Source organism: Aphelocoma coerulescens, chromosome 23, assembly GCF_041296385.1.
Source record: "Aphelocoma coerulescens isolate FSJ_1873_10779 chromosome 23, UR_Acoe_1.0, whole genome shotgun sequence".
Lineage (NCBI taxonomy): Eukaryota > Metazoa > Chordata > Aves > Passeriformes > Corvidae > Aphelocoma > Aphelocoma coerulescens.
Genome location: NC_091036.1, coordinates 287331 through 313117, shown reverse-complemented (window position 1 = coordinate 313117; position 25787 = coordinate 287331). Strand labels below are relative to the sequence as shown.

Below are 25787 nucleotides of genomic sequence, written 5' to 3'. Positions count from 1 at the left end.
TTCATGCCTTGCCCTTCACAGCTGACCTGTCCAGCCCCATCCCAGCCCCACTGCTCTTCCCCAAGGCAGCATCATGGAGGCCAGAGGAGCCCTGGTGCTGAGGATGCACATCCCTCAGCCAGAGGGGACCTCACTGCTGAGCCCTCTCTGCTGCCCAAAATACCTCTCCAGGCCCCCATATGTATATATATATATATATATAAAATACCTCTCCAGTGACCCCACTCTGGCAGGCAGCATTCTGCGCCCATCACCTCCAGCACAGGTCAACAGCTGCCTCCACCAGGTTGGAGCCATCGTGGAGGCTCCTCTTTCCCCTCTCTGCTAATGGGGGAGGCTCTGCAGCCCCGCGAGCCAGTGCCAAATCCCGCTCCAACAGCTGTATGTTCTCCAGCATGAGTCATCCCCACCCCGAGCTTTCAGCCTCTCCATAACAACATTCCTTCTCTCTGATCTCAGATCCTGGCTGTGATCACTCCCTGTCTAGTCCTCTTTCCTCCATCCACATGGTCCCTCAGCCCAGACTCGGTCCCCAGCTGAAGCAGCAGAGAGCAGAGGAGGCTTTCCCAGGATTACCAGAGCTTCTAAACAAGGACTCAGATCCCCTCCCTCCCCCTAAAATCAAGAGGAGGTGCCCAGTTACCATGAGATCCAATTTTTCTCTCTTTAAAGAGACACAGTGGTGTTGGCTCTTTGTCATATTGTTTTATGTTGTTCCTTCCATCCCAGACGTGCCTGTAAGAGCCGCCACCGCCACCCTCTCCTGGGGCACGGGGAAAATGCTCTGAGCTTTTGGTCCTGCACATCCTCTGCCCTGCCACGGGCTCTTCTCCAAAACCTCCTCCCTGAGCCCCCTCTTCTCTCCCTGCTGTCACTTTTATCCCCAGTGAGTTCTCCTCATCAGCCCTCTTCTCCTCTGGAGGGACGTGGTTCCACTGTCTGCAAGGACACAGGAGGAACCTACATCCCCATCCCAGCAGCTTCTGTCTCAGGAAGGGTGGAAGATCCTGGCTGAGCTCTTCCTGCCCTGCACAGTCCACCTTTAACCCTGGAGAACCACAGGCAGCTTCCCTTTCCCCCAGTCCTGCCTCCAGCATCTCTCCCCGCATTAACAGCTGATCCCTGGGGGAGACCAGTTCCCTCAGAGCATCACTGGTGACCTGGGACTGGAAAACTGCTGTGGAGCAGGATCCTGTACAGGGAGGAGCACTGCTGGAGCTTGGTGGCCTCTCCCAGCCCCGTGCTGCCAGCCCCCTGCCCTGCCCATGCTGCTGAACTGCCAACCCCTGCTCTGAAAGCCACCAGCACTGAGCTCCCACCACTTCCCTCTTCGGATCTTTGGCCAGCACTGCCTGGCACAGGTACAGCCTCTGAATAGAAATCAAATTTTGCTCAAAAGCATTAATTTCTTCTGGATCATGGGGTGCCCAGATGGGTTCCAGTGGTGGCAAAGGGAGACCTTGAATGTGTTGCTTGAACAGCTTGAGAAGCCGAAGTCAAATCCCATTCCTCCCTGGGCAGGTGTGTTCCTTGCATGGAATGCTTGGATGAGTGAGGCATCACTGCACTCCAGCAGTGCAGGTGGCACCTTCGGCCCACAGCCGTAATCCCTTCCCTCATGAAACTCCAAAGATTCACAGAAGCTGCTTTAATTGAGCCTGCCAAAGAGGCAGAGAACTGACCCCATGCAGAATTCCCCCAGAACTGGGGATTTTATTTCCCTCATCATCAACCCTCTGGATGATGCTCCTCACCAGAGACAGGTGAGGAACCTGGTGTCCTGCACCTCGTTTTTGAGCTTTATCCCTAAAAACCTTTCCCGGGAAGTGCTCCCTGCCATAGAGACATCCTGGATCTGCTTGTGGATTGTGGGGTGTCAGTCGCAAAGTCACACAGGGAATTGCTGAGTTGTTTTGTGGCTCCCTAGGGAGAGTGGGGACCTGGGGAATGTGACCTTGGCACACTTTTAATTAAAGGCTGAGAAGGTGCCTCTGCCTGCTGAACATCTGGGCCTCTGGGCGAGATGAGGCGGAATCTGCACAGCACTTACTGGAGTGTTGGGGTGTGGTGTTGGGGTGGCAGTGTGCTTGGATTGGCAGTTTCGGTGCGTCAGGATGTGCCCGTGGTCCTTAGAGCTGCGGGATGCTGCTCACTGTGGGGATGGGGATGTGGGCACGGGGAGGAGGAAATGGGGATGAGGGGATGGGCACGTGGGGATGGAGAGGAGGGGATGAGGGTGCAGGGGGTGCTGCGCCATAATCTCTGCGGCTGACAGAGAGATTTGTTGTGTCTTCGGCAAGTTCAGAGGAGAGGAAACAAAGCCCTGCACTCCGAGCAGCTCCTTGCAGAGGGTCCTCGCTCTGCGCCTGCCTGGAGGAGAAAGTGCCTTTGGAACCTGCGTTAGCACCGTCTGGAGGGGCTGCAGCAAACGCCTCCACTGCCAGGATTAATGTGGGATAATGCTTCATCCCAACTGCTGAACTCCCTGTGCTGAAAGGGGGGATCCACTGCAGCCCCAGTCCCGGTGCAGGTTGGCCTGGCTTGGAGAACTGGGATCTTCTGGTGCACTGCAGGCTGGGGGCTGGGGGGCTGTGCTGGAGGGGTGGAGAAGAGTCTCTGAGCTCTGAGTATTTCACAGGATCAGAGAATCATGCAATAGTTTGGCTGGGAAGGGTCCTTAAAGACCATCCAGTTTCAACCCTCCCCGCGGCGGGGGCAGGGACACCTTCCACTGGAGCATCCCCCGGCGCGGCAGGGCCCTTCCTGCGGGGGGGTCTGGGGTCGCCGCTGGGCGAGGGGACCCGGGAGCGGAGCGGGGCGGAGGAAGGATCCCAGCCCGGCCCCTTCCATCCCCCGCCGCTCCCGGCCCCGCTCGGAGCCGGGAAAATCCCTAATCCCACCGATCCCGCACAGCGATCGCAACTTTCCCACGCCCGGGAAGCGGCCGCGGGCCCAGCCGGAGCCCGGCCCGGGGGGGGCACAGGGGGGTCCCGTCCCGTCCGCGTCCCCCCCGCCCGACCCCGCCGCGCTCCGCCCCCCGCGGGGCCGGGGCGGGACCCGGGGCCGGGCGGAACCCGCCGCCCCCCCGCCCGCGCCCAGACGTCCCGGCGGCGAGCGGGGAGCCGGGATCTCCGCGCCCCGCCGGCTCCTGCCGCTCCATGGCCCCGGCCGCAGCGGCGGAGCCCAGCGCCCGCCGCCCCCGGGGCACCGGCCCCGGCGGGAGGAGCATGGCTCGGCGGCCGCCGGTGAGTGCGGGGACGGGGGTACGGCGGGGGGAACACGGACACGGACACACGGCACCGGCCGCACACATCCACCTCAGCCCCGGGCACGCGGACCCCGGGCGGGATGCGCGCCGGGCACCGCGGACACGCAGCACCCGCGGGCACCCGACTGCCGCTGGCACCGGGCACCCCCAGGCAGGCACTGAGCACCCCCGGGCACCCCCGGGCACCCATGGACAGACACCGGGCACCCACGGGCACTGCGCACTGGGGGGCACCGGGCACCCACGGACACGGTGTACCCACAGGCGCCAATCTGCTCCCGCAGACCCCGAGCACACGCAGGGACACCCGGACACGCACACGGACTCACACCCGCACATCCACACTCGCATGCACACCCAGCTGTGCACAGATGTGCACAGACACACTCCTATGCAAGCCCACACAGGGGCACACGCGCCTTCACACAGCCAAAACCCGGGAGCTGGGCAGAACTGCCCAATCCCGGCACTTTTTGCTGTTCCCGGGGCTCCTGGCAAGAGGGCTGGGGCGAGGAGTGGCCCCACAGCTCATCCCCACGCAGGGTTTGATGTAGAGACTCGAGAGAGGAGAAATGGGTGGAAATTATCCCAGTAGATCCTGGAGTTTGGGATCGGGAGGGCCTGTGGGCACAAGGGGCTCAGCTTTGTGGTGTGGAGGGGTCAGCGACCGCAGCCAGACCAGCGGCTCCGTCTCATCTCTAGGTGGGTTTGGATCCTTATTCACGAAATCAGGGAGATGTGTCTTTTGCAGGGTAAAGAGTAGGGGAAATGGAGGGTTTAAAAAGCTGGAGGTAAGGGTGATGCCAGCTGGGAATACAGCTGGGAACTTAATTGCTTGCAGGCCGAGTGGGATGTGGGCCTGTGGAGCGGGAGATGGGATCTGTGTGTCTATACCCCCTGGATGACTTGGGCCATGCCTGGGAGCAGGGAGGCAGCCCCCCAGGCTCCGTCCCTCCCTCCCCGCCTCCCTCCGTGCTGGTAGGGATTTTTCAAAGGAGCAGCAGGGAAGGTGCCAAATTCAGAAAGAGTTTGGTCCTAATTCCCTGGAAATCCCAGCCTATGGATTTTTTCTTTACTCTCCTTCCTTTTCTCTTGGCTGCAAGGATTTGCAAGGTGCTTGGCCGCAGCCTGCATCCTTGGCTGCCCTGCCACCCCACATCACTTCCCAGAGGCAGGAATTCTCCCAGGAAATCCCTCTGAACCCTTCACTCCTCCCCCTCCTCCAAGCGAGCAAAGAACTGCCATTAGAAATCCGCTCTCCATTTAAATTTAGATGTCTGCATTATCTTGAATTTGGATTTATTAATTATTTGCATCTGGTTCCTATCAAAAAAGTTGAGCAATGCAGATGTCCTGATTTCGGCATTGGCTTGGGGGAGAAACACCAAATTTGCGGCATTTCCATTGTCTCCTTAGACAATGGCCCATCAGAAGCAGGCGGGAATTATGTTCCCGATCCCATCGCAGGGATCTGACATGTCAGAGTTAAGCATCATCCAAGTTGCGTGAGCTCCTCGCCATGGGTGACTGCAGCTCATTTCCCAGCCGTGGAGATTAGTCTAATTAGCAGAGCAAATCTGGGTAAGGCAAGCTCTGGTAATTAGTAATCAGTGGGATGTTTCCACACACTTTCTTTTGCCTGAGGGGTGAGAGGCGTTTAGAGCATGGCCCCATTTTTTAGGAGCAGGGAGGAGTTTGGAGAAGTCAAGGGGAATGGAGCTGGAGCTACTGGTGGCACTGGAGGCTCTCACTCCTCACATCCCATTTGCCCATCAGGATCTTCTGCCTGGGCTCACGCACAGGGTGGAAAGCAAAGGGAGAGACCCGCATGTCCCCAAACCACCCCAGCACCATCTTTCCCTGGATCATATCCCAAGTGACGGCAGTGCCCTTGGTGGCTCCTGACTGCTGTCTGGGATGTGTGGCCCGATGATGGGAAGCTGGTGCCGATGCTTCTGCAGGTGTGGGGGTGATGCCTCTGTTGACAGGTGCTTGGTGGAGGTGGTTGTGCATTAACCCCTCCTCCATCCCATCCTTCACCTGGGAAAACTGAGGTCTCCAGTGCTGTGGAGAGAGGGATAAAGGGCACTTCTGACCTTTGGGTTGTCACTCCCAAAGTCTTCTGTGCCACAACAAAGGTGAAAATCTGTCACAGCCCCCATGAGACTCCCAGTTTGGGACCAGAAGGTGATTTTTCGCTGTGAAGGGGGAAAATCCTTCCCATGCTGTGGTAATTAGTGTTACTGAGTTTATGTGGAAGCTTCTGTGAGGGAACTTAATTATGGTTGATTAACAGGTGTCCCCAGCTAAGGCTGGAGCTGGAGCCACAGATTTTGTCACTGCATTGGGAACATGCTTGTGCCACATTCACACAGGGAGGTTTTATCCCTCGGGAATGAGCCTGGGGGAGGCTCCGGACTGGGAGTTGCCAGTGGGTGCTGGGGTGGTGACAGGGTTTGCTCCAGCTGGGAGACCCCCAGAAAAATGTCTGGCAGATTTTTCTCCTATTCCCTCCCTCTGAGACCTTTATGTGTAGCCAAGGAGGGGAATTTGAAGTGAACTCAGAAAACCAGGAAAGGAGGAGGCACCGCAGAGGTGGGGATATGGGGGCTCGGACCATCCCGTGTATCCAGCACGAGGGATGCACCGTGCACTGGGATCACTGCTGCTCCCCTGCTGGCCTTGGCTTTGGTCTCCTGCAGCCAGGATGGGAGGTGGGATGGGGAAGGAGCTGGTGCCTGGGTGCTGCTCCTGTGGTCCCCTACTGCCCTGTGCTGGGGGCGGCATTGGAGGCTGGGCTGAAAAGGAGTTATTTTTAAGCATCACATCTCAGCGCAGACTGTCATTCCCATTCTCCGTACCTTCCCGGTGGGTGGGAGAGCTGGGGGGGGCTCCAGCAGCTCGACACAGCCTCATACCCAGAAGATCTTGGCTGCCTGGTTCCCCTTTCCTCATGGAGAGGAATCTGAGGGAGCTCAGCCATCACAGGCTTGGATGTCACAGGCTCCCCGGGGCTTGGATGAGGCAGAGGGGGCTGGGCTATGCTCGCTGGTTTGGGGTCTCACCCATCACCGTGGCCTTTAGACACACTGCAAGCTTTGCTGGCTGATTCAGCGGTGAATTGCAAAATTAGTTTACTCCCAAAATCAGGAGAGCATCTTAAAGTCACAGTATTTTTGGAAAAGAAAAGGAGAACAGGTGTTTTCTGTTTGTTTGGTGTTTCTCAGGTGTTCATTACAGCCGGGGCTGCTCCTGTGCCAGCTCCCGGGGTGATGCCCTGCAGAGGACCCATGGGATGGGATCCTACATCCAGGGTGGGATCCTGGGTGCAGAATGGGATCGTGCCCCACAGTTGGGCAACGCAGCCTGGGATGGGGTATGACAGCAGTGGGAACACTCTCCCCAGGGAGATGCTGGATTTTAATTCCCTTCTATGTGGTGGAGGCTGTCCCACAGTGAGGCCTTTTCCAGGTGTGAGCCAAGGAAAATAAAAAGCTCCTGGAAGGATAACTGGCAAGGGGGATAAACCCACAAGGGGAAGGCCCTCAGAGCTGTCTGCACTTGGCCCTTTTCAGTATGACATTTCTGCATCTCCAGCCCATCACTGAGCTGGGTGGCACCTCCTGTGGCACAGGACTGGAGTGGCACTTCCAAACACTGGCACAGCCCCTCATCCAGAGGGAGATTTGGAGGCCAGTTCTGCTTTTTGATAGCCTTTGATGCTGCAAATTCAGGGTGGCAGCGTGGTCATAGCAGGAGCAGAGCATCCCAGGGACACGCAGGGGATGTGAGGATCCTTCTGCAAGAGGGACCCTTCCCAAATTCTGCTTTACCACCACCCAGCTCTGCTGCTGTCGGATGCGTTGGGATTTAGTGTCAAATTTTAGGAGCATCAGTCTGCGAAGGCGGCGGGAGAGGATTGAGGTGGGAGGGTGGAGCCAGCAATGTGCCTTCGTGATGGGGGGGATTAGAGAAATATTTGGGTTTATTTTAATGCCAGGCTTATTGCGGGGATTGGGAGCTTAACCTGGCAGCAGAGCAGCGCTCATCCCGCTTCAGAACGACGTTTACAGTTCCATACTGTCATTCCATACTGTCATTCCTTCCCACCGGGAATCGAAACCTCAGAGCTGGTCCTGGTGAGCCACAAATGCCTCCGGGCTGGAGGGAGGTGGCCAGGAATGCCAAGCCACTGCCTGTCCCCAGCACGGGGCCGGGCTGTCCCCGTGCTCCGGCAGCACCCCCAGGAGCCCCGTTCCTGCTCTCCGAGCTGCTCCAACGTGGGATTAATCCATCCGCGGGAGTGTCGGCGGCTGTGGGGTGCAGGAGGGGATGGCAGCGCTGGATTCTGTATTTTTTTTAATTTCTTTTTTTTTAAAGGGTTATATAACCTTGGGGATTCTATTAATAAAAATAATGGTTTTGAACTCTGGGAACAGCCAGCCCCAGCAATGAGCAAGGAAATGCTCCAAGTTCAGAACACGGCAGTGTGGAGATAAGGGACGGGCACTCTGGGCAGGAATAGTGGCCGGGGCTACAGAGGGGATTCCCTGCCTGAGGCAGATTGGTGGCATCTGCTTGTCCCTCCTGACAGCAGCTCCGTGCCCAGGGATAAGGAGAGGAGGTGGGAAGGGGGTTGTTTCAGCCCCAGCATGGTCTGGACCCTGTGGAGGTGGGGTGGGTGGGCACCTCTCATCCTCCTGCTCCCCGTCCTAAGCAGCCTGAGATGAACCCCAGACTGTATCCAGTGCAAAAGTGTGGCAAGGGCAGCCTGGTGCAGCCCAGGTGAACATCACCTGGACCCAAAGCATTGCCCTGGATGGGATCCAGGGGATGCTCATGGTCCTCACAGGCAGGACCCCAGGGATGCTTGTTGCCCCCAGGGGATGCTCTTTGTCCCCACAGGTGGGACACCAGGGATGCTCCTGTCCCTGTGGACACTGGCCTTGATTCCACAGGGTGGGTTAGAGAGGAAAACAGCAGAAATGGGGTCAAAGAAGCATGGCTGAGATTCTGGAATAAAACAGGGGGTGCCTGGTGTGAGTGAGTTTGGGGTCATGAGCCATGGGGGTTTCATATCCCCCCCCCCGGCAGTGTCCAAGGCTTTCTCTTGCAATGTAAGGGGTCATTCTCTTTTTAATTCCTAAGTAGCCAGCAAGGCATTTAAAGGGTTTGCTATAAAATTAAGGGAGTTTGAAGCTAAGGTGGAAATGGGAGAAAATGGAGACATAACCTAAATCAGGGCATTTGGAGGCAAAAACTCCACAGTCTTTGGGATGTGTTCAAGCGTCCAGTTGTTTCCCTTTAATACCAAAATATTTAAAGCCTCATTTTTCCATTCAGGATGAATGTTGCTTTGGGTTTATTGTGTTTCTCCCTTTGCCATGTGGGATTATCAACTTATTTTCCAGAAAGCCTTAACACCCCACTCAGCAGTGGCCTGGGGTTTGGTCTGGTTTGTTTGGGACTTTATTTTTTTTCCCTTTAAATCTCCCTTACTCAAGTTGTCACAGCTTGACAGCTTTGTGCCAGGAACAAGCTGTCATCCTGGAACTCGTATCTTTTAATTCCTTCCCTCTGATGCTAATAACACCTTAAGATGATTAACTGGGAAAAAAAAAATGTAGTATTTTTCTGCTGTTTGGATGCTGGTCACTGGCTCTAGGCACTTCATTCATCTCGGGGAGTAAAATTGGAGAGGTCACCCCTCTCCTCCCACAGGGTTCTCCTTGGGTTTAGTTTCTGGACTTGAATTGCTGAATGTCCATGATTCCGTGTTGTCCAAATGCTTTTCTTGACAGTTTAAGATGAATTGGGGTGAGAAGCCCCCTCCCACAGCATCCCTTGGCTGGGGGCTGCCCTGCAGCTCTCCCTGCTCCCATCCCCTTTGGGTTGTTCCTCTGGGAACTGCCTGGGCAGCATTCCCATGCTGGCAGTGCCGAGAGACACAGGAGAGTGCACGGACACTCCGTCCTGCCCCAGCCCCACTGCCAGCCATGCTGGGCACGCAGCACCGCACTGCGAGGACACAGATTCCTGTCAGCGTGAGCTTATTTATATTTTTTTAAAGATGTTTTTGGTCTGGGACATGTTCAAGGCCTGTTTTAGCTTCCGTTCCACTTATCCCAGGCACAATGATGCCAGCCCAGCTGATGCTTCCCACCAGGCTGGTCACTGTCTGTGTTGGGCAGCAGCTTCCACACCTTCTTGCTTGTCTAGGAAATAAAGTTCTGGATAAAATGACACACCATACACTGTAAATCCCTGTAAATCCCTAGATGTGGAGTTTGGTTTTGGTGTGTGTGAGGGTGGGATCCTGGGGATGCGCTGAGCAGGTCAGGGGAAATAGGAGACAGCATAAAATTGGGAAAAAAACCTCTTTTAGCTTAAATTCTCAATGGATTGGTGGGTCCTGCCATCTGATGAGTGGCTTGATATTGGTTTAGGTTTTTAGGTTGTGCTTGGATCATCACTCACAGGGCCCTGGGTGGTGCGGCTGTGTCAGACCTTTCATTTGGGTTTCCAGGTGCCTCAGTTTCCCCCGAAGATGAATAAAGAGCCCCTTCCCTCGCTGCTGTTGTGGCAGACTGGGGGTGGCACCTTCTCAGGTGTCACAGGACTGGGGTGACCCAGGACGGGTCGCTTGGGCCCTGATGCCAGCGATGGCTCTGTGCTGCATGTGGCACAGCAGGGTCCCAGCTGTCCTCACTTCCTGCACAGCTCAGGGGTTTAGAGGGATGAATCTGAGGGTTTTGGGAGTGTAGTTGGAAGGGGCTCCTCAGCCCTTCACTCCTGAGTGGGGAGAGAGAAGTGACCTGAAGAAAGAGGGGAGCAATGGGGCAGAACAAAGCTGCTGGTCCCTGACCGGTGTCACCTGCGGGCTCGGTGTCCTTGTGCTCCCGGCATCCCCTGCTCCTGGTGTCCCTGTGCCCTCCATGTTCCTGGCCCCCCCATGCTCCCAGTGTCCCTGTGGTCCCCGTGCTCCAGCATCCTGGGCACACGGACCCCCAGTGTGACGCCTGCTCACCTTTTTCTCCTCCCATCCTGCAGGAATTGTGGCTGAGCCAGAGACGATGACTGCGGAGAGCGCCGAATCCAACGGGCCCATGCGGGAGCCGGAGCAGGGAGGCCCCAAGGTGCCGGTGCCCCCTGTCCCACCGCGGCGCCGGGGCCGCCGCCTGCGGCGCAAGCCCCCGATGGAGCCCCCGCTGAAGGGGCAGCTCCGCATGCGCTCACCCGCAGGAGCCTTCGTCATGGTGGGCATCTCGGTGGTGCTGGTGGGCATGACCATTGCCGTGGTGGGCTACTGGCCTCACCGGGGACATGGGGGCACCGGGGCCAGCGCAGGGAACACCAGTGTGGTGGGGGACATGAGGAGGGAGGTGGCGGCCGGGCGCCACGTGCCCCACAGCGAGAAGCTGAAGCTGATTGGCCCCGTCATCATGGGCATCGGGCTCTTCATCTTCATCTGCGCCAACACGATGCTGTATGAGAACAGGGACATGGAGACCCGGCGGCTGATGCAGAAGGGGCTCTATGGCCTGGCAGTGGGGCTGCCCGAGGGAACCAGCCCCGAGGATGGCCACTGCCAGCACGGGGACAGCCAGCCCATCCCCAAGGCCAACGCTGAGTGCGTGGAGGGCTGTTACCAGGTGGACCTGTCCTGCCAGCCCTGCCCTGGCCCTGGCAGCAAGTGGTCTGACTGCTACGGCCCCAACAGGCTCCAGACCACAGCCGAGTTCCTGCAGCACCCAGCAGCTTCCCCCGCGGCCTCTCTCCATAGTCTCCGCTCCACTGAGGTCAACCTGAGCCTCCCGTGCCGTGCCGGAGCCGAGTCCCTCCTGTCCTCGGCCGTTGGGGCCCTGGCACTGCCCATCATCAAGCTCAACAACTGCTTGCTGGACGGGGCAGCACGGGCGGCTGGCGGGAGGGCAGAGAGGGGCCCTGCTGAGCATCCCCCCAAAACACCACAGCTCTCCCGGGCTCCGCTTTCCATCGGTGACAGCACCGCGCCCTGTGGCCAGGACGGTGGCGGTGGTGATGGTGGTGGTGGCCACATTGTCATCAACATGGGTGGCAGCTGTCCCGGCGCGGAGCCGCTGGTGGAGCTCAGCCCTGATGTGCACCTCCACATCCCGGGACATTCCAAATCCCTGGACCTTGGCCGGCCGGGGGTGCTGCTGGTGGCCCCCATCAAGGACCGCAAGAACCGGAGCTGGCCCCGGCTGGACCACGTCAGCCTGGTGGGCTTCGCCAAACTGGAAAGTACTGGCGAGTCCTCGGACCGGCTGCTGGAGCCCAGCGAGCCCCCAAGTCGGGGTGAGCCCCGACCCAGCTCCTGGGTAGTGGGGATGGAGCAGGGCACGCGAGTCTGATGTCCCCAACACCTCTGGGGACTGTAACAACATCCCAGTCCCTCATCCTGGCCCCCAGCACCCACCAGCAACCCCAAAACCCCACATCCAGGGGTGTTTGGGGGTAGCATTTTTAAGCTGATGCCAAGAGGAAGGTCCTGACCCTCTGCTCCTGGGGGAGGATTTGCCTAGGGTGGGATGTCCTTCACGGTGGATGCCCTTGGCCTTACAAGCCCTTCTCCTGGTGGCTTTTCTGGAGGAGTCCTCACTTTGAGACCCCACACAAACTGTGGGATGGGGACATGGGGGCGGGTGAAGCTCACCAGCCCCCACAGCACTTTATTTCAGCAGGGTTGGGGTGGGGAGATGCTTTGGGGCGTGGTGTCCCCTTGTCCAGCCTCAACCCACCGGAAAATTTGCTTGGCCAGAGCACATAGGCCCAGCAGGGCTATTAAATATTATCTGGATGCCATGTGGTCCTGCCTTGCCTCCTCCTATTGCCCGTGGGATGCTGGGGAGGGGCAGTGCCTGCAGCAGTGGGTCCAGAGGGTCTGTGAGAACTTGTGCCTCCACCCAGGCTCTGCTGAAGAAGGGATGCTCCATAACCAGCTGCTCAACATCCACAGGATGAGGGGATAAGCTCAAGGTTTGGAGTTTTTATGGAGAGAAGGGATGCAAAAGGTGCCCGGGGAGCTGCAGGCAGCGAGCGAGGTGCTGCTGCACATTCCGAGAGCCTCTGTGGATCTGGGTTTGTTTGTGCTGGTTTTTGGTGGGATGAAGGATGCAGGTAGTGGGAGGAAGGGTGTGAAGGGACAGAGAGGTGGGTGAGTGTCAGTGCTGATTTTGCCAGGTCCTGTTTGGTGTCGTGGTGTTACTCAGTGGCTGCTGGATGCAGAACAGGAGCTGTATGGGATGAGGCCAGAGAGGCGGCCTCGGCACTGGGGTGGATTCCTGGAGAAAAGGGAGCTGGGGGTTCATCCCATCCCTTCTTACTCCCTCCAGCTCTCTCTTGGGCAGGAGGAGCCCTGGGATGCTGGGAGTGTGGAAGGATGGATTGGAGCGATAGGATGAGGACAGCTCTGCTCTCCAGCAACTCAGGAGGCTTCAAAATGGCTGTGGCAGCCTAGATGGGATCTTTGCCTTTGCTTTCCCAAAACCAGGACCTGTTGGAATGGCTGAAATATGTTTTATCTGTATGAAGTGTTTGGGGGGTTTTATTCCTGTTTCTGCTTCTCCCTCTCTGGTCTGAAGTGAACACAGAGTGTCAGACCTTGCAAACTTTGGGGACAATGTCCTTCTCCAGATTGAAACATCCCAGCAAAATCATTTGGAATTTGCCTTTTCTACCCCAGCCCCCTCTTTTCCCAAAAAGCAGCCCCCCACAGTGTTTTGGGTTTTTTTTTCTGCTTTACAAGGGAAAGCTGTGTTTGTTTCCAATGCCAGCCCTCCCAGAGAGGTTTGGTACAGCTTCCCCCTGTGCAGGAAACAAGGATGAGACCAACAGCTGCAGTTTGGGGCCAGTTGCATCCCAAAGGATTCTCTGGGAGTGATACCAGCCCGAGCTCAGCTATTTATTTGGCTGCTTAATCTCAACATTATTTAGGCACTGATTCAATGCAATAAACAGCAACAAGAGAAAGTCACCATCGGGGTCTGCCCTGGAGCAGCATCCCAAGGGAAGTGCCAGAAGGTTGTTTATGTCCAAAAATAACTTTATACTTGGGCATAACCAGCTGCAGCCAGAGCTGATGCCGGGCCCTGGGCCATGCTTTGGGAACTGGCAGCAAGAAATTGGAGCCCAAAATGCCACAAAGAGCTGCACCAGAAGCTACTGGGTGCTTTTGTTTTCATTTTTCCCCTTCATTTTCTGGCTGGGGCTCAGTCCAACCGTGGGAAATGGCTGGATCACAGGGGAACTTGCCTGGATCATGTGCCTGCACCAGCATCATCCTCCTGCCCAGCTTCCCAGCTCAGCAGCATCCTCCAGGGGAGGCATTTCTGAGTCACACAGGGATCATTTCAAAATGCAAAGCAGCTCGATTAATTAATCTGGCAGGGTGAGAAGACCTGTGCCTTCTCCAGGGAGAGCAGCATCAGTGCATCCCTCACCTTCAGCTCCGCCTGTGGACACCGTTTCCAGAGTGTTTGTGGGATTTTAACAGTGCCGGTTTCAGCGGGTGGATGCCGTGTATGCTGTCCTCCCAGTGTGCTGGGAATAAACTGGGCAGGGATGAGGCTGGGTTAGAAACAGAAATTAAAAGAGAAAGTAGAAGTATACACCCTGGATAGAACCCTCCGTTGACTGCTTGGCTGCGGAGCTGTGAAGTGGAACAGTCCTGGACGCCCTGGAGATCTCACACTCGCAGTCTGTGAAGGGCAGTGCTTGGTGGTACCTTCTGTCCTGCTCAGAACAGGCTGGATACACTCTGGATTAAATATCCAGCTGTTGTCACCCCCCCCGGGGTATCCCACTCCAGGAGGTGGCCACTGCAGGAGATTTCTACCAACAGAAGGGGGATTTCATCAAAAACACCGGCAAGGAAAACTGGGGGGTTTTCCTCAACACCAATATGTCCAGGCTGACGAGGACTGACCCCGGGGGTCCCTCGGACCAGAGGGTGGAGTTTGGAGAGACCAAGAGCAATTGCCACCACCACCAAGGGACCTTTCAGCTGGTGAATGGCTACAGGACAGCTTAGTTTGGGCCAAAAATGGATAAAATGTGGAAAATGAATTGAGGGAACCACTGCCACAGGCTGTGTGTGGGAGCTGTGCTCTGGGGAGGTGCAGACCCTGCCGGTGGCTGTAAGAGGGTCTCTCATGCCTAGGGACACCAGCGGGTCTCCAGATTTGCTGCTGGGACACCTCTGTCCCCAGGGAGCACAACAGCCACAGCTGGGGACAATCACTCCCTGATCCTGCTCAGCTGTTGGCTGGTTGCAGCCCTTTCTCCTCTTCTTCCTCCTCCGCCGCCTCCTCCTCCTCTCCCCGCAGTGAGGCAGGTCACAGCCATGGATCTGCTTGGCCGGAGAGCCCTTCCTTAAGATTTAAGGTCTGTGGGAAGGCGAGGGCTCTGCTCGCAGAGCGCACTTGCAGTACAGCCAGGAGTGAGCGATCCCGGCCGTAAATCTGCCGAGGTGCTGGGAAGATGAAGTGTCGGGGACGCAGTGACCTGTGCTGGGTGAGTGTGGCTTTTGCCCGCCGTGGCTGAGGAGGAGCGGTGTGATGGGGCGGGTGTGCTCCCCGGCTCTGTGACGCCCTGGCACCTCTCGGCAGGGGGCTGATCTTAGGTGCTTTATTTTAAAAAGGGCAAGTAGTGCGATACAAAATGCCTGCCTGCATTAATGAGCCAGCACTGAGCCAAAGGAACCCATCCTAGTGCTTCCCGGTACCCAAGGGAGCTGGAATAGGGCTGGAGCTGGGGTGGGTTTGGGGGTAGTTGCTTAATTTTTTTTTCTTTTTTTTCTTTTTTTCTGTGGGTTTGGGGGTGTCCTGTACAGGCTCCCTGGCACCCCAGGCTCTGCACATTAATCCTGCTGTAGAAATGGGCTGAGCAGTATGGGATGGATCCCCCTGGGGCTGGTCCTGGGTCAAAAGCCAGAATCCTCTCAGTGTTGTCAGTATCCATGTGATGTGTCCTGACAGCCGAGCACTGGCACAGGGCTGGAGCCCAAATCTCTGGAGCTTTGGCTTGGAGCCCATCAGGGACCACTGCCCGTGCTGGGGGCGAAAAGCAAAAGATGCCCATGGATCTGTAGGAGTCTTGCAGTGGTGCTTCCTCGGGGGGTTGGGGACGGAGCAGGGATGAATCCAAGGCCATTGACCCAGCTGCTGCAGGGCCTGAGGTCACTCCCCACCTGGTTTTGGCTGTTCTTTCATGCCTCAGTTTCCCCAGTGATGGAGCTCAGCTGAGCTCAGCGTGTCCAACCTGGCCCATTGTCAGCGTAATTCCTCTTTGACCTTTCAACCCTGTTTATCTCAGACCCTGGGATGAACAACCCTGGGCTCTCTCAGCTGGAAGTGATGGAGTCGCCCTGCTGCTGCCTGCTGCTGCCTGGCTCCCACAGCAATTCCCCCTGGAGCCCTCAGAGCAGCCCTGATCCTCTGGGAACACGACTGGCTGCTGAGCCCCCAAAACAGGAGAAACAGCCTAAAAATAGCCTGGGCTGGAACAAGCTGGAGACTGAAGGGGAACGTTCTCCTCCTGATGTGACAGCTGCTCCTGAGTTCCAGGATGGAGACACGAAGAAGGACCAGGGATGGGTGATGAAGGGAAGTGACTTTTGTGGCTTCTTCCTGAAGCATGGGATCTCCAAGACAGAGTCGTTGCCTTTCATGTGGGATCTGGGGGCTGGAGCTGGTGCGGGGCCACCCAGGAGCGTGGACTTGGCCCACCAGGAGCTGCTGCCTCCTGCACAGCCGGGACAAGTGGTTGGGGTTTTATTTATTTGCATCTGGATTGCCATGGTGTTTGTTTGCCTAATATTTTCCGTTGCTTGTAGCCAGACAAAACGCCACAGGCAGCATTACCACACCCTCTCCTGCTCTGGCTGTGAGGGGGATAAAGGCACCCTGGGCTTGGGACACCCACCCAGAGGGGCTGGAAGGGGGGAGGTCTCCTGGGATGGCCCCAGACAGTGCAGGATCGTGGCTGAGCATCGAGGTGGGTATTTACTGTCCCTGCACTTGTACCCTGGGGGAAATGAGCTGAGGACACTTTTCCCCTGGGCATTTGGGATGGGGTTCCAGTGTCCCCTGTGCTGGACTGTCCCTTCACTGGTGATGGCAACACTCCTGCCCAGCAAAGTGCCGTGGTTTGGGTGGATGGGCAGTCCCTGGTGCCACTGATGTCCCTGCAGTGTGTCCAGGACAGGGATGTGCCGGAAGCCCCTTGGGAACCATCAGGCCCGTGTCCCCTCCCCATGGCAGTCCCTGATGGTGTTTCTGCCAGGACACATTGGTGCAGTCCAGCACAATCCCATATTGTTGTTGGAGCTGGTAGCTGTGGGACAGACTGGGACCCACAGGAGCCTGACAGAGCTTGGAGCTGCTCCCTAGGTGACGCTCAATAGGGCCAAGAGTGGGAGCAGGTGGTGATGTCTTGGCCACTGAGCTGGGGACTGACACCCCAAAGCGCAGCTGAGCAAAAGGACAAAGCCCTTTCTTGGTTGGTTGTCCCCAAACGTGATGTTTTTGGGGCTGTGGTTCGTGCCCAGGCATGACCCCTCACACCAGCGCGTTGTCTGAAGGTGCTGGGACCTCCCCAGGGCCCAGCTCCCCGGAACAAGGCTGTTTTTGGCGTGACCCTGCGGGGGCTGGGGAGGGCAGGAGCCTGGGAGGTTACGGGCCATGGCTCTGCCGCAGAGCTGTGAGTGAGTCACGCTGCTGTGACACTTACAGGAAAGCAGCCTCGGTGGTGGCAGTTTCCCAACTCTCCAGGGTCAGTTTCTGAGGCTCCTTGGTAATTTTGGCTTTACAGGACACTGAGATTTAATACTTGGAAGCAAACTGTCCAGCATCAGGGTGGAAGAGGTGATGGCTGTCTGGAGCAATGGGATTTCAGTGCTTTTAGCACAACATGCCCTATGCCACCCTTCCCTTTCTGCCTGTTAGGGAAATTGAGGCATGGGGAGGTACCACAGCCAGCCCCTGGGCTGCCCCTGCCCCCAGGGAAGCTCTTCCCAGCCAACTTCCAGTCTCCAGTTGCCCTAACTGGGCCAACTGGCTCTTGCTCTCTGTCAGGCCTGCAGCCAAGATGCCCTGTCAGCTTTTTGTGCCTTATTGCTGTCCCTCCTAAAGCTGCTGCAGCCAGAAAAAAAAATGAGATAGGACCAAAATATTGATGGATTTGACAGTTCCCCCCACTCCAGTTCAATCATACGAACTCAAAGCTGGGCAGCAGCTGCTGAGTACAGACTTCATCTGGGCTCACCACAAATTCCACAGCCCAAAGGGAGGTTCTTTATCAAGTGATGCTGCTTTGGGGCAAAGTTGGACTCTGGGAATTGCTTCTGGCCCTTTTGGGGGGCTTTGGTCCCACATGTGACCACACTGGGAACTGTTTAAAGGGTCTGAAGGCACCAAGAGCCCAGGGAAATGCTGGCCCAGGACTGGGAGAGCTTTGGCACTGCCGTGGCTGTGTTTTGGGGGCTTTGGTTTAGGCTGGTAAAACCAGGCTAAGGAGAGAGACCTGGAGGAAGGTGAGAAGAAGGAAGAGAATTCAGTGCCAGGGAAGAGTTTTGTTTGAAAATTTATTGAAAAATGCAGTACAAGAAGCAATACTGAACACTCAGGTCTGCCTAAACGCTACGGCAACTTTCCCTTTGATTCACTATGAAAATCCAAAATGACAGATCCCATCACTAGTTGATCTAGAAAGTTTTGCCAGCTTTAGAAGTTCCTATTTTTATAAAGAGTGTAAACGCCTAGCCTAGACAATTCACAATTGCCTTAAAAAAATTTTACAAAGCTCCTTCATCTTCTCAACTAAATTATTTTATTTATTTTTATATTTTTTTACAAGTTTCATCTCTAAGGCTGGGACACTACCACCTCTTAAGGTAATTGTACAATTAGGAAAATCAGCAAACCACAGTTTATTAAAACCAGAAATCAGTCAGTCCTTTGCTAACACATCTCTGTTGGTCAAGGGATTGCTACTGGGCAACTGGAGCTGCCATTCCAGTTTAATGGAGGAGAACAGGAGCTCCTTGCCTTCCTTTCTATAAAAACATTCATTCATATATAAATAGTTTCCATATAATGTATATTATACAATCAAGACAGTCTCTGGGTGAATTTATGGAGTGGGAAGAGCTGGGAACATTCATATAAATAGACCTTACTTAGCTGGTTTGTCCCTCGAGCTGACACAGCATGCTCAGAGCCAAGGATTTTAAATCCCACCAGAGGTGGAAGGGGAGTGCGCAGCCCCACCACGGCCTTGAATGAGGGTGAGAGAAGCTTCTTCTGCTTTTAACTTGTATCTTCTTCCCAAGCTCCTGTCCAGCTCCTGGGCTTGGGCACCATGTTGGCAGGAGCGGGGCTGGAAACCCCTGAGGTCAGACAGCAGGTGATGGCAAAGGGCACAGGAGGCCATGACTTGTTTAAATTATTCCAGGAGAAGCAAGAACTCCGCAGGGGGAAGTGTGAGAATGGACAACCTGGAAACAGCCACTCAAAATCCAGGGAAAAAATAAAAATAGGGTTATTCTAGTCTATGGGCCCTTCAACAAGGGACATCCACAGCCACAGTGAGCACATCCTTTTGGAAAGGAACCATTTCTCCTGCCAGGTTTCTCACCCCAGAAATCCCCTGCTTTGTCTCACTCATCGTGCTCAGGGCATGGGATACCCCAGGGGAACATCCAGCAACCAGATTCCCCTAAATTCTCCTGACAGCAGAGTGCCTTCAAGTGCTATGGACAAACTGAATTTATCACGCTGGCTCTGCCTGGTAAAGCCCAGAAATCGTCTCAGCCACTGCTCCACGTGCCCCTTCACTCCTCAGGTGGCTGTTGCAAGTGAGAAGGAAGGACTGAGTAGCAAAAAACTCAATTCCCAGAAAAAGGACAGTGCCAGAGGGTGCTCAGCATGATGGGTGTTTAAGGCAAGCATTACCCGACTAAGCTGAGGACAGCAGAGACATAGACCCCTTCCAGGGTCTGCCTGGCAGAATAAGGAAGAAAAGGGCTTTTCAGACATGGACAGGAAGACTTAATCTCTACACTACAGCTGTGGAGCCCAGGACTCTCTAAATCCCCTCAGATGCCCTGAGGAAGGCAGAGCATCCCGGGAGGGGACCCTGCACCCAGAGCAGCCCAGAGGCAGCTGCCGGCATGGGAGGACTGGAGGCTGAGACGGACCCAGGGCCAGCAAGGCTCAAACAGAGCCAAAATCCAGCAGCGTCTCCAATCAATACTGACAGCTTAATTAAAATTGCACCTGAAGCTGAGAAGCTGCACCAGCCCCAGCGCAGTTCCAGGGCAGCTACACAGTGGAGTCTTTGCAGCCTGAGCTAAATTCAGTGACTTCTGAAATACATTATTTAAATTTAAAACTGGAGAGCATTTTTCTTTATTGCCATTTTCTTCCCATCCTCACCTGAGGAGCAGAGCACTCCCTGCCCTCAGCTACCACTGTGCCACACTATATATATATATATATTTATACATTTAAAAAAAAATTTAAAAAATCACAATCTCAAGTGGATTGAAGTGTTCACAGGTGTCTGGGCAGACTCTTTACAGAGCTTGGTTGGTTTTTTGCTTCTTGAATCTTGAATTTAAATGCTGAAAGGACAAACCAGGCAAGAACATTCCCACGAAGCTGAGAGAGCAGCAGTAGGAGCACATCCAGCCCCTGAAGTCATGTTTTTGCATCACCCCCTCTGCGCTGGAGATGGCCCTGGGGGTCTGTAAGCTCAGCCTCAAGATTCAATCACCCTGATATTTCATTCCAGCAAGGGGGTCATAAAGCCAAATCGAGACCCTTAGGCCAGTGTGGAAGAGGGAATGGCAGCACTTCCCACGTGGTTTGGCTCTATCACAACCAGCAACATTTGACACCTCCTAAAATTCCTTGTTCAGCCTCTTCAAATACAGCTTGCAGGCCGAGGAAGGATTGTCTAAAGGAGTTTAAATTAAATGATAGTAGGATACATGCTCTGGGAAATGGGTAACGTGTTCAGCTTTAAATAGCACTGTGAGGGGAGGAAAAAAACCCAACCCATGACTTACAAAAAAAACCCCCTCCCTAATTTAAAAATCATGAACACAAACAAGTGAAAAACTATGACACTGAAAAACTCCGTTCCTGTGAATGCTGCACAAGCCTACCTTAATAGCATCCCGAGTCCAAACACCTTAAACACACACTTCTACGGGCTTTTTAATTTAATGGCATCTAGAAAACACAAACAGGTGGGGAGCACTCGGCAGAGACACACGGGAAGAAGGCAAGATGCTATCACAGTCCTCTTAAAGCTCTAAAATTCACAGTATAAGATACTTGAAGCAACTTCCAGTATTCCTTAAATCTAGTCAACTATTCAGATGTGTGCATAGGCTACACCACAAAACCCTACTGTGATCACACGTCAGGGCTGGAACCCAGCGGGGAGGGAGCTCGGAGCAGCCCGGGGGTCGCAGTGGGGCTGGAGCTCCCCAGAGCTACAAAAATAATCCAGAGGCAATTGGAAATGCTGCACAAAGTCTGACTCTTTAAACTGACTCTCCTGGCAGAAGGACCCATGGCTTTGTGAAGGCGCGTACAGATCCCGCACTGGGAATATGCACGGATACAGCTCCGATATCCCTGATGAGGCAGAGGGAATACAAGTTAAAACAGGGAGCCCTGGAGCCCTGCGAGGTGGGATTCTGTGTCTGAAGAGGCTTTGTGTGAGAGGGAATGCAAAATTGAAAACCTGTAAAAAATATTCAGTCCAGTTAGAAATATGGCATATTTCTGTCACCATAGATATAAAAAAAAAAAAAAAAAAAAAAAAAAGACAAAACAAAACCCTATATCCAATAGGATCCAGTGGAGTCTGGAAAAATCCCAAGTAAAATGTCAATGCACAATGCTTAATAAATGATATGAATGTCTCTGAGTGTCAAGTCGGAAATCCAAGGTCTTTGTGCTCCAGGTAGTTTCTTGGTAGTTTTGCTGGGTTTCTTTTTCCTGATGTTGTGGGTTGCAGGAATGTTTCCTATCAAGAGAGGAAGAGGGTAAGTTAAAGCTACCAACAGCAGCTTGCTGGGAGAGACAGGAATCTGCCTCCCTGAAGTGGATGGGAACTGAATTCAGGTGAATTATCACTAATGGCAGGTGAGAAGTGCCTGAAGGGGCTCCAGGAGAGCTGGAGAGGGACTGGGGACAAGGGATGGAGGGACAGGACACAGGGAATGGCTCCCCAGTGCCAGAGGGCAGGGATGGGTGGGATATTGGGAAGGAATCCTTCCCTCTAAGGGTGGGCAGGCGCTGGCACAGGTTGTCCAGAGAAGCTGTGGCTGCTCCATCCCTGGAAGCATCCAAGGCCAGGTTGGACGGGGCTTGGAGCACCCAAGCACATCATGAATGTTTGGGAAGGCAAAGCAGCCTCATGGCAGGAACTGTGTAGCTTTTAACCCATTCTGGCTCATTTTCACAGGATTAGTCTGTCTGTGACTGCCTCATCAGCCTCCACGGGTCTAACAGGAACAGCCTGAGCAGGACTTGGCAGAGAGCAATGATCATTTTACTTCAACTCTGACCCTGTTTACCCAAATCTCATGTGCACAGAGATCAATCATCTCCTGCCCCCACCTGAAGTGGTCTCTCTACTCACACAGCCCGGCTACTCCTCTGCAATCTCTGTCTCCTGGTGCACAACCACTTTGGTCACCGACATGTCTGGGTGCTGCTCCTTGGCAGCCTTGATCGCCTGTGCCAGGACCTGCGGGACAGCATGGGAGAGCACGGGTTAGAGCATGTGAGAGAGTGTCAGAGCGTGTCAGAGCATGGCACCCGCCTTCCCCAAGGGCACAAGAACCTGCTTCTAACTCTAGGGTGTGAAAAAGGAAAGGGGATGCACTTCATGGAATTAGAGAAGATCCCAAGCTGGAAAGGACCCACAGGGATCATCCAGTCCAACCCTGGCCCTGCACAGACACCCCAAATCCCACCCTGGGCATCCCTGGCAGCGCTGCCCAAACGCTCCTGGAGCTCTGGCAGCTTCGGGGCCGTGCCCATTCCCTGGGGAGCCTGGGCAGTGCCCAGCAGCCTCTGGGGGAAGAACCTTTCCCTGCTCTCCAGCCTGAGCCTGCCCTGGCCCAGCTCCAGCCGCTCCCTGGGTGCTGTCCCTGGCCCAGGAGCAGAGATCGGAGCTGCCCCTCGGGAGGAGCCGCAGCCCCCGCTGAGCTCTGCCCTCAGTGTCCTCTGCTCCAGCTGGACACACCAAGAGCCCTCAGCTGCTCCTTGTGTGGCCCCTCCTGACCCTTCACCATCTCCACAGCCTCCTCTGGAGTCTCTGTAATTGTTTTAGGTCTTAAATTGTGGTGCCCAAAACTGCCCCCAGGACTTCAGCCACACACTTTGGTGACTTTAGGTGGTATTACATTATTTCTGAAAGGAAAAGCACTATTTGAAGAAAACCCCCCCCATCTCTCCACTGCCCCATGGCAGAAGATGGATGAGAGCAATTAAGCATAACCTGCTTATTCTTCCAGCAAGCGTGATAGGCACATTTCAGATATCTCAGACATTTTCTGTTGGAGTTAATAAATTAGATCTTGTCATAAGAATATTTTCCACCCCCACGATACTTGCGACTAAATTTAAATTCAAAGTATAATTCTCTGATGACAAAACCATCACTTCCAACACACGCAAGAGGCCAATGAGCCTGAGTCATCAGAAAGGTTTCATATAAAGCCAAAGAGATGTAGCACAGGTGCTGAGTGCTCTGAAATGACTTCTGGCACTGTAGCGTAGCAATAGTGCTTCAAAGTTATGGGAAAATGAATGCAGATCAGCCAGATGTCAAGGAAAACTTTTATTTCACATTTTAATGGATTTTTTTATAAAAACCTACGACTGTCCAAAACAATTCTGGAATCAAAACTTTGCTGCCAACACCAGCTTCAGAATGAAATTCAGTTTTGCTGGCTCAGCTGCATAATGTCAAAAAGGAATTTTCTACTGATAGAATCATGGAGTGGCTTGGCTGGGCATGGACCTAAAACCTCATCCCATTCCACCCCCTGCCATGGGCAGGGACACCTTGTACTAGATGAGGCTGCTCCAAGCCCTGTCCAACCTGGCCTTGAACACTTACAGGGATGGAGCAGCCACAATTTATAAAAATATGAAATTTTATTTCTACCCCAGTAAAATTTCCCTGGCTCATTTTTTGGTGACATTTTCTTTGAACAGGCAGCCTGACTGACTTTTGCCAGCTCTGGGAAACTCTTTTGGATTATAGCCACACTCCTACCTGATCATGGTCTACATCTGCATCTCCTGTGATGACAATCCTCTTCTCAATCCGTGTCTCTGAAATGCCACCTTTCACAGTCTAGAAAAGACAGAAAAGCCACTGTTAGTGTAGAAGTGCAGAGGAGTTTGAGCTCACTGGGGCTGCCTGTCTAAAGACAGTATCCAAAAATAGTGTCACCAAATAGTGCTGTTGTACCCGGCATTAGAGTCATGGGAAAACTGCTGCTGCTCAAGGAAAAACTGTCAAAGAGTCATTTTTTATAGCTGAGCCAGGGAAGAGCTTTTCCTCACAGTACAGCTCTCCCAGCTGTCCCACAGGACAGTCAGAGTCCAGACTCTGCTGCAATTAATGCACAATCCACAGATTTAACACAAGCAAAACTGAACCCCTCGTGCTTTGCTCCAGGTACTAATCACGTATTTGAAAGGACCTTCCAAAAGCTTTTTTTCCCTCTCACTCATCCCTGCCCATCTCTCCTTCAGGTTGTTGTTTGAATTGGTGTTTTGTGGTGCTTCCTGGTGTTACCTTGGTGATCTGGGTGGTGGTGGTGCTGCTGGTGGTTTCTGAGGTGATGGTCTGGGCAGTCAGCAGAACGCCAGGGTCTAAATCCCCATTGCCACCGTCTGTCTGTGGGACACAAGAACAGGCCCTGAGCAGTGGGGACAGAATCAGGGGCTCCACATCACCAGAGCCAGACAAGACAATCTGAGGACAGCAGCTCCATCATGGACCACAAGACACAACAAGTCAGCCTGTGCCTATGTGCACAAGAGCTGGACAGGTCTCTGAAAGCTCAAAGTCCCTGTGCTTTGAGGTTGGAAAAGCACAGATCCTGCAAGAAGGACCTGTGACACTCCTCAGATCAGGAGGGCTGGGATGTACCCAAATCTGGGCACGCTGCTGGCACCACAGTGCTGGTCATACTGTCCATGCCTGAACCATGACAGGAGACCAGCATGGACACCAATCCCAAATTCCACCTGCCTGTATCCATGGAGATCAACAAAGCCAAGAGCACAACCTGATTCAGAAGGTATTTGTCACCCTTCCTCCCTCCTGACTACATCTTGCACATCCCTCACTTTATGCTCTGCAGAAGCAGAGAACATCCAGACATTTGCTGAAACAGGAGTAACTTTTAGAGCTGGTTCTTGGTTCTCACCCTGCATGACTCGACTGCTCAAGGTCTGCCAAAAATCCCAAACTAAGTCATCCTGGCCAGCTCATCCTGGCCATGCTTTCCATGTGCCCACTGGGCAGCGTGCTCACTCAGCACTGGGACAATATCTGGAATTACCACAAGGTGGGACCATTTTCCACAGACTGGAAGAGATCTCATGGCACATCACACCATGCATGCACGGCCCACTGATCCCAGCCCAGTAGATCACTTTTCCTTTCCATTTCCCAGTTAGAGCAAAACTCCTCTATTCACCTAGTCACTTGCTGAAAGCCAGGGCAATGCTCACCACCACTGTCTGAACCATCTCTCTGATCCTGCAGTTGGGAGGATGCTGAGCAGCCACAGGATTCCTTAGGAGTCCCAAATTATACAATCATGAGATTCCTGCATCCATAACAACATCCCACAGTCACTTCACTGCAACAGCAGAGCACGGGTTGCTGCTGACAACCACAGTGATGGCAAAGCCCAGCTGACACAGGCTCCAAAATCTCAAATACATAAATAAAGGCTGAGAGAGATGGGGGTGTTCAGCCTGGAGAGAGAAGGGTCTGGGAGACCTTAGAGCCCTTCCAGGGCCTAAAGGGGCTCCAGGAGAGCTGGAGAGGGACTGGGGACAAGGGATGGAGGGCCAGGACACAGGGAATGGCTTCCCAGTGCCAGAGGGCAGGGATGGATGGGATCTTGGGGAGGAATCCTTCTCTCTGAGGGTGGTGAGGCCCTGGCACAGGTTGCCCAGAGCAGCTGTGGCTGCTCCATCCCTCGAAGTGTCCAAGGTTGGACAGGGCTTGGAGCAATCTGGTCTAGTGGAAGGTGTCCCTGCCCACAGCAGGGGGCTGGAACTGGGTGAACTCTTAGGTTTCTTCGATCCCAAACCATCCTGTGATTCTGTGATTAAAACCTGTTTTAGATAATTTTAGGATAATTTTAACCTTGGCAATGAATCCATACCTGCATATCCTGATATTGCTCCACTAACATTTTTACTTTACCAATCACCACATA

General features: G+C 54.3%; 2 protein-coding genes and 1 long non-coding RNA gene across 28 annotated transcripts in view; 2 read left to right on the top strand and 1 right to left on the bottom strand.

Annotated features, from left to right (window-relative positions):
- Positions 1-3121: 3121 nt before the first annotated feature.
- Positions 3122-12094, top strand: TMEM200B (transmembrane protein 200B). The gene is made up of 2 exons (XM_069035998.1): positions 3122-3245; positions 10319-12094. The coding sequence occupies exon 2, from the start codon at positions 10342-10344 to the stop codon at positions 11641-11643; it is 1302 nt and encodes a 433-aa protein (XP_068892099.1). The 5' UTR covers positions 3122-3245; positions 10319-10341; the 3' UTR covers positions 11644-12094.
- Positions 12095-14599: 2505 nt separating this feature from the next.
- LOC138121877 (uncharacterized) lies at positions 14600-21141 on the top strand. The gene is made up of 2 exons (XR_011156289.1): positions 14600-14803; positions 15605-21141. It is a non-coding gene; the product is annotated as an uncharacterized lncRNA (long non-coding RNA).
- The window catches only part of EPB41 (erythrocyte membrane protein band 4.1), a 94602-nt gene continuing 86671 nt past the window's right edge, over positions 17857-25787 (bottom strand). For 25 of the 26 annotated variants that reach the window (XM_069035824.1, XM_069035808.1, XM_069035832.1 and 22 more), the window contains 4 exons: positions 24125-24226; positions 23597-23677; positions 21950-22057; positions 17857-21331 (listed from right to left, as the gene is read on the bottom strand). In XM_069035824.1, coding sequence (XP_068891925.1) covers positions 21959-22057; positions 23597-23677; positions 24125-24226 — 282 coding nt within the window. In that variant the 3' untranslated portion in view covers positions 17857-21331; positions 21950-21958. Of the gene's footprint in view, positions 21332-21927; positions 22058-23596; positions 23678-24124; positions 24227-25787 lie in introns of all 26 variants that reach the window. The other variant, XM_069035809.1, reaches the window with a different exon arrangement.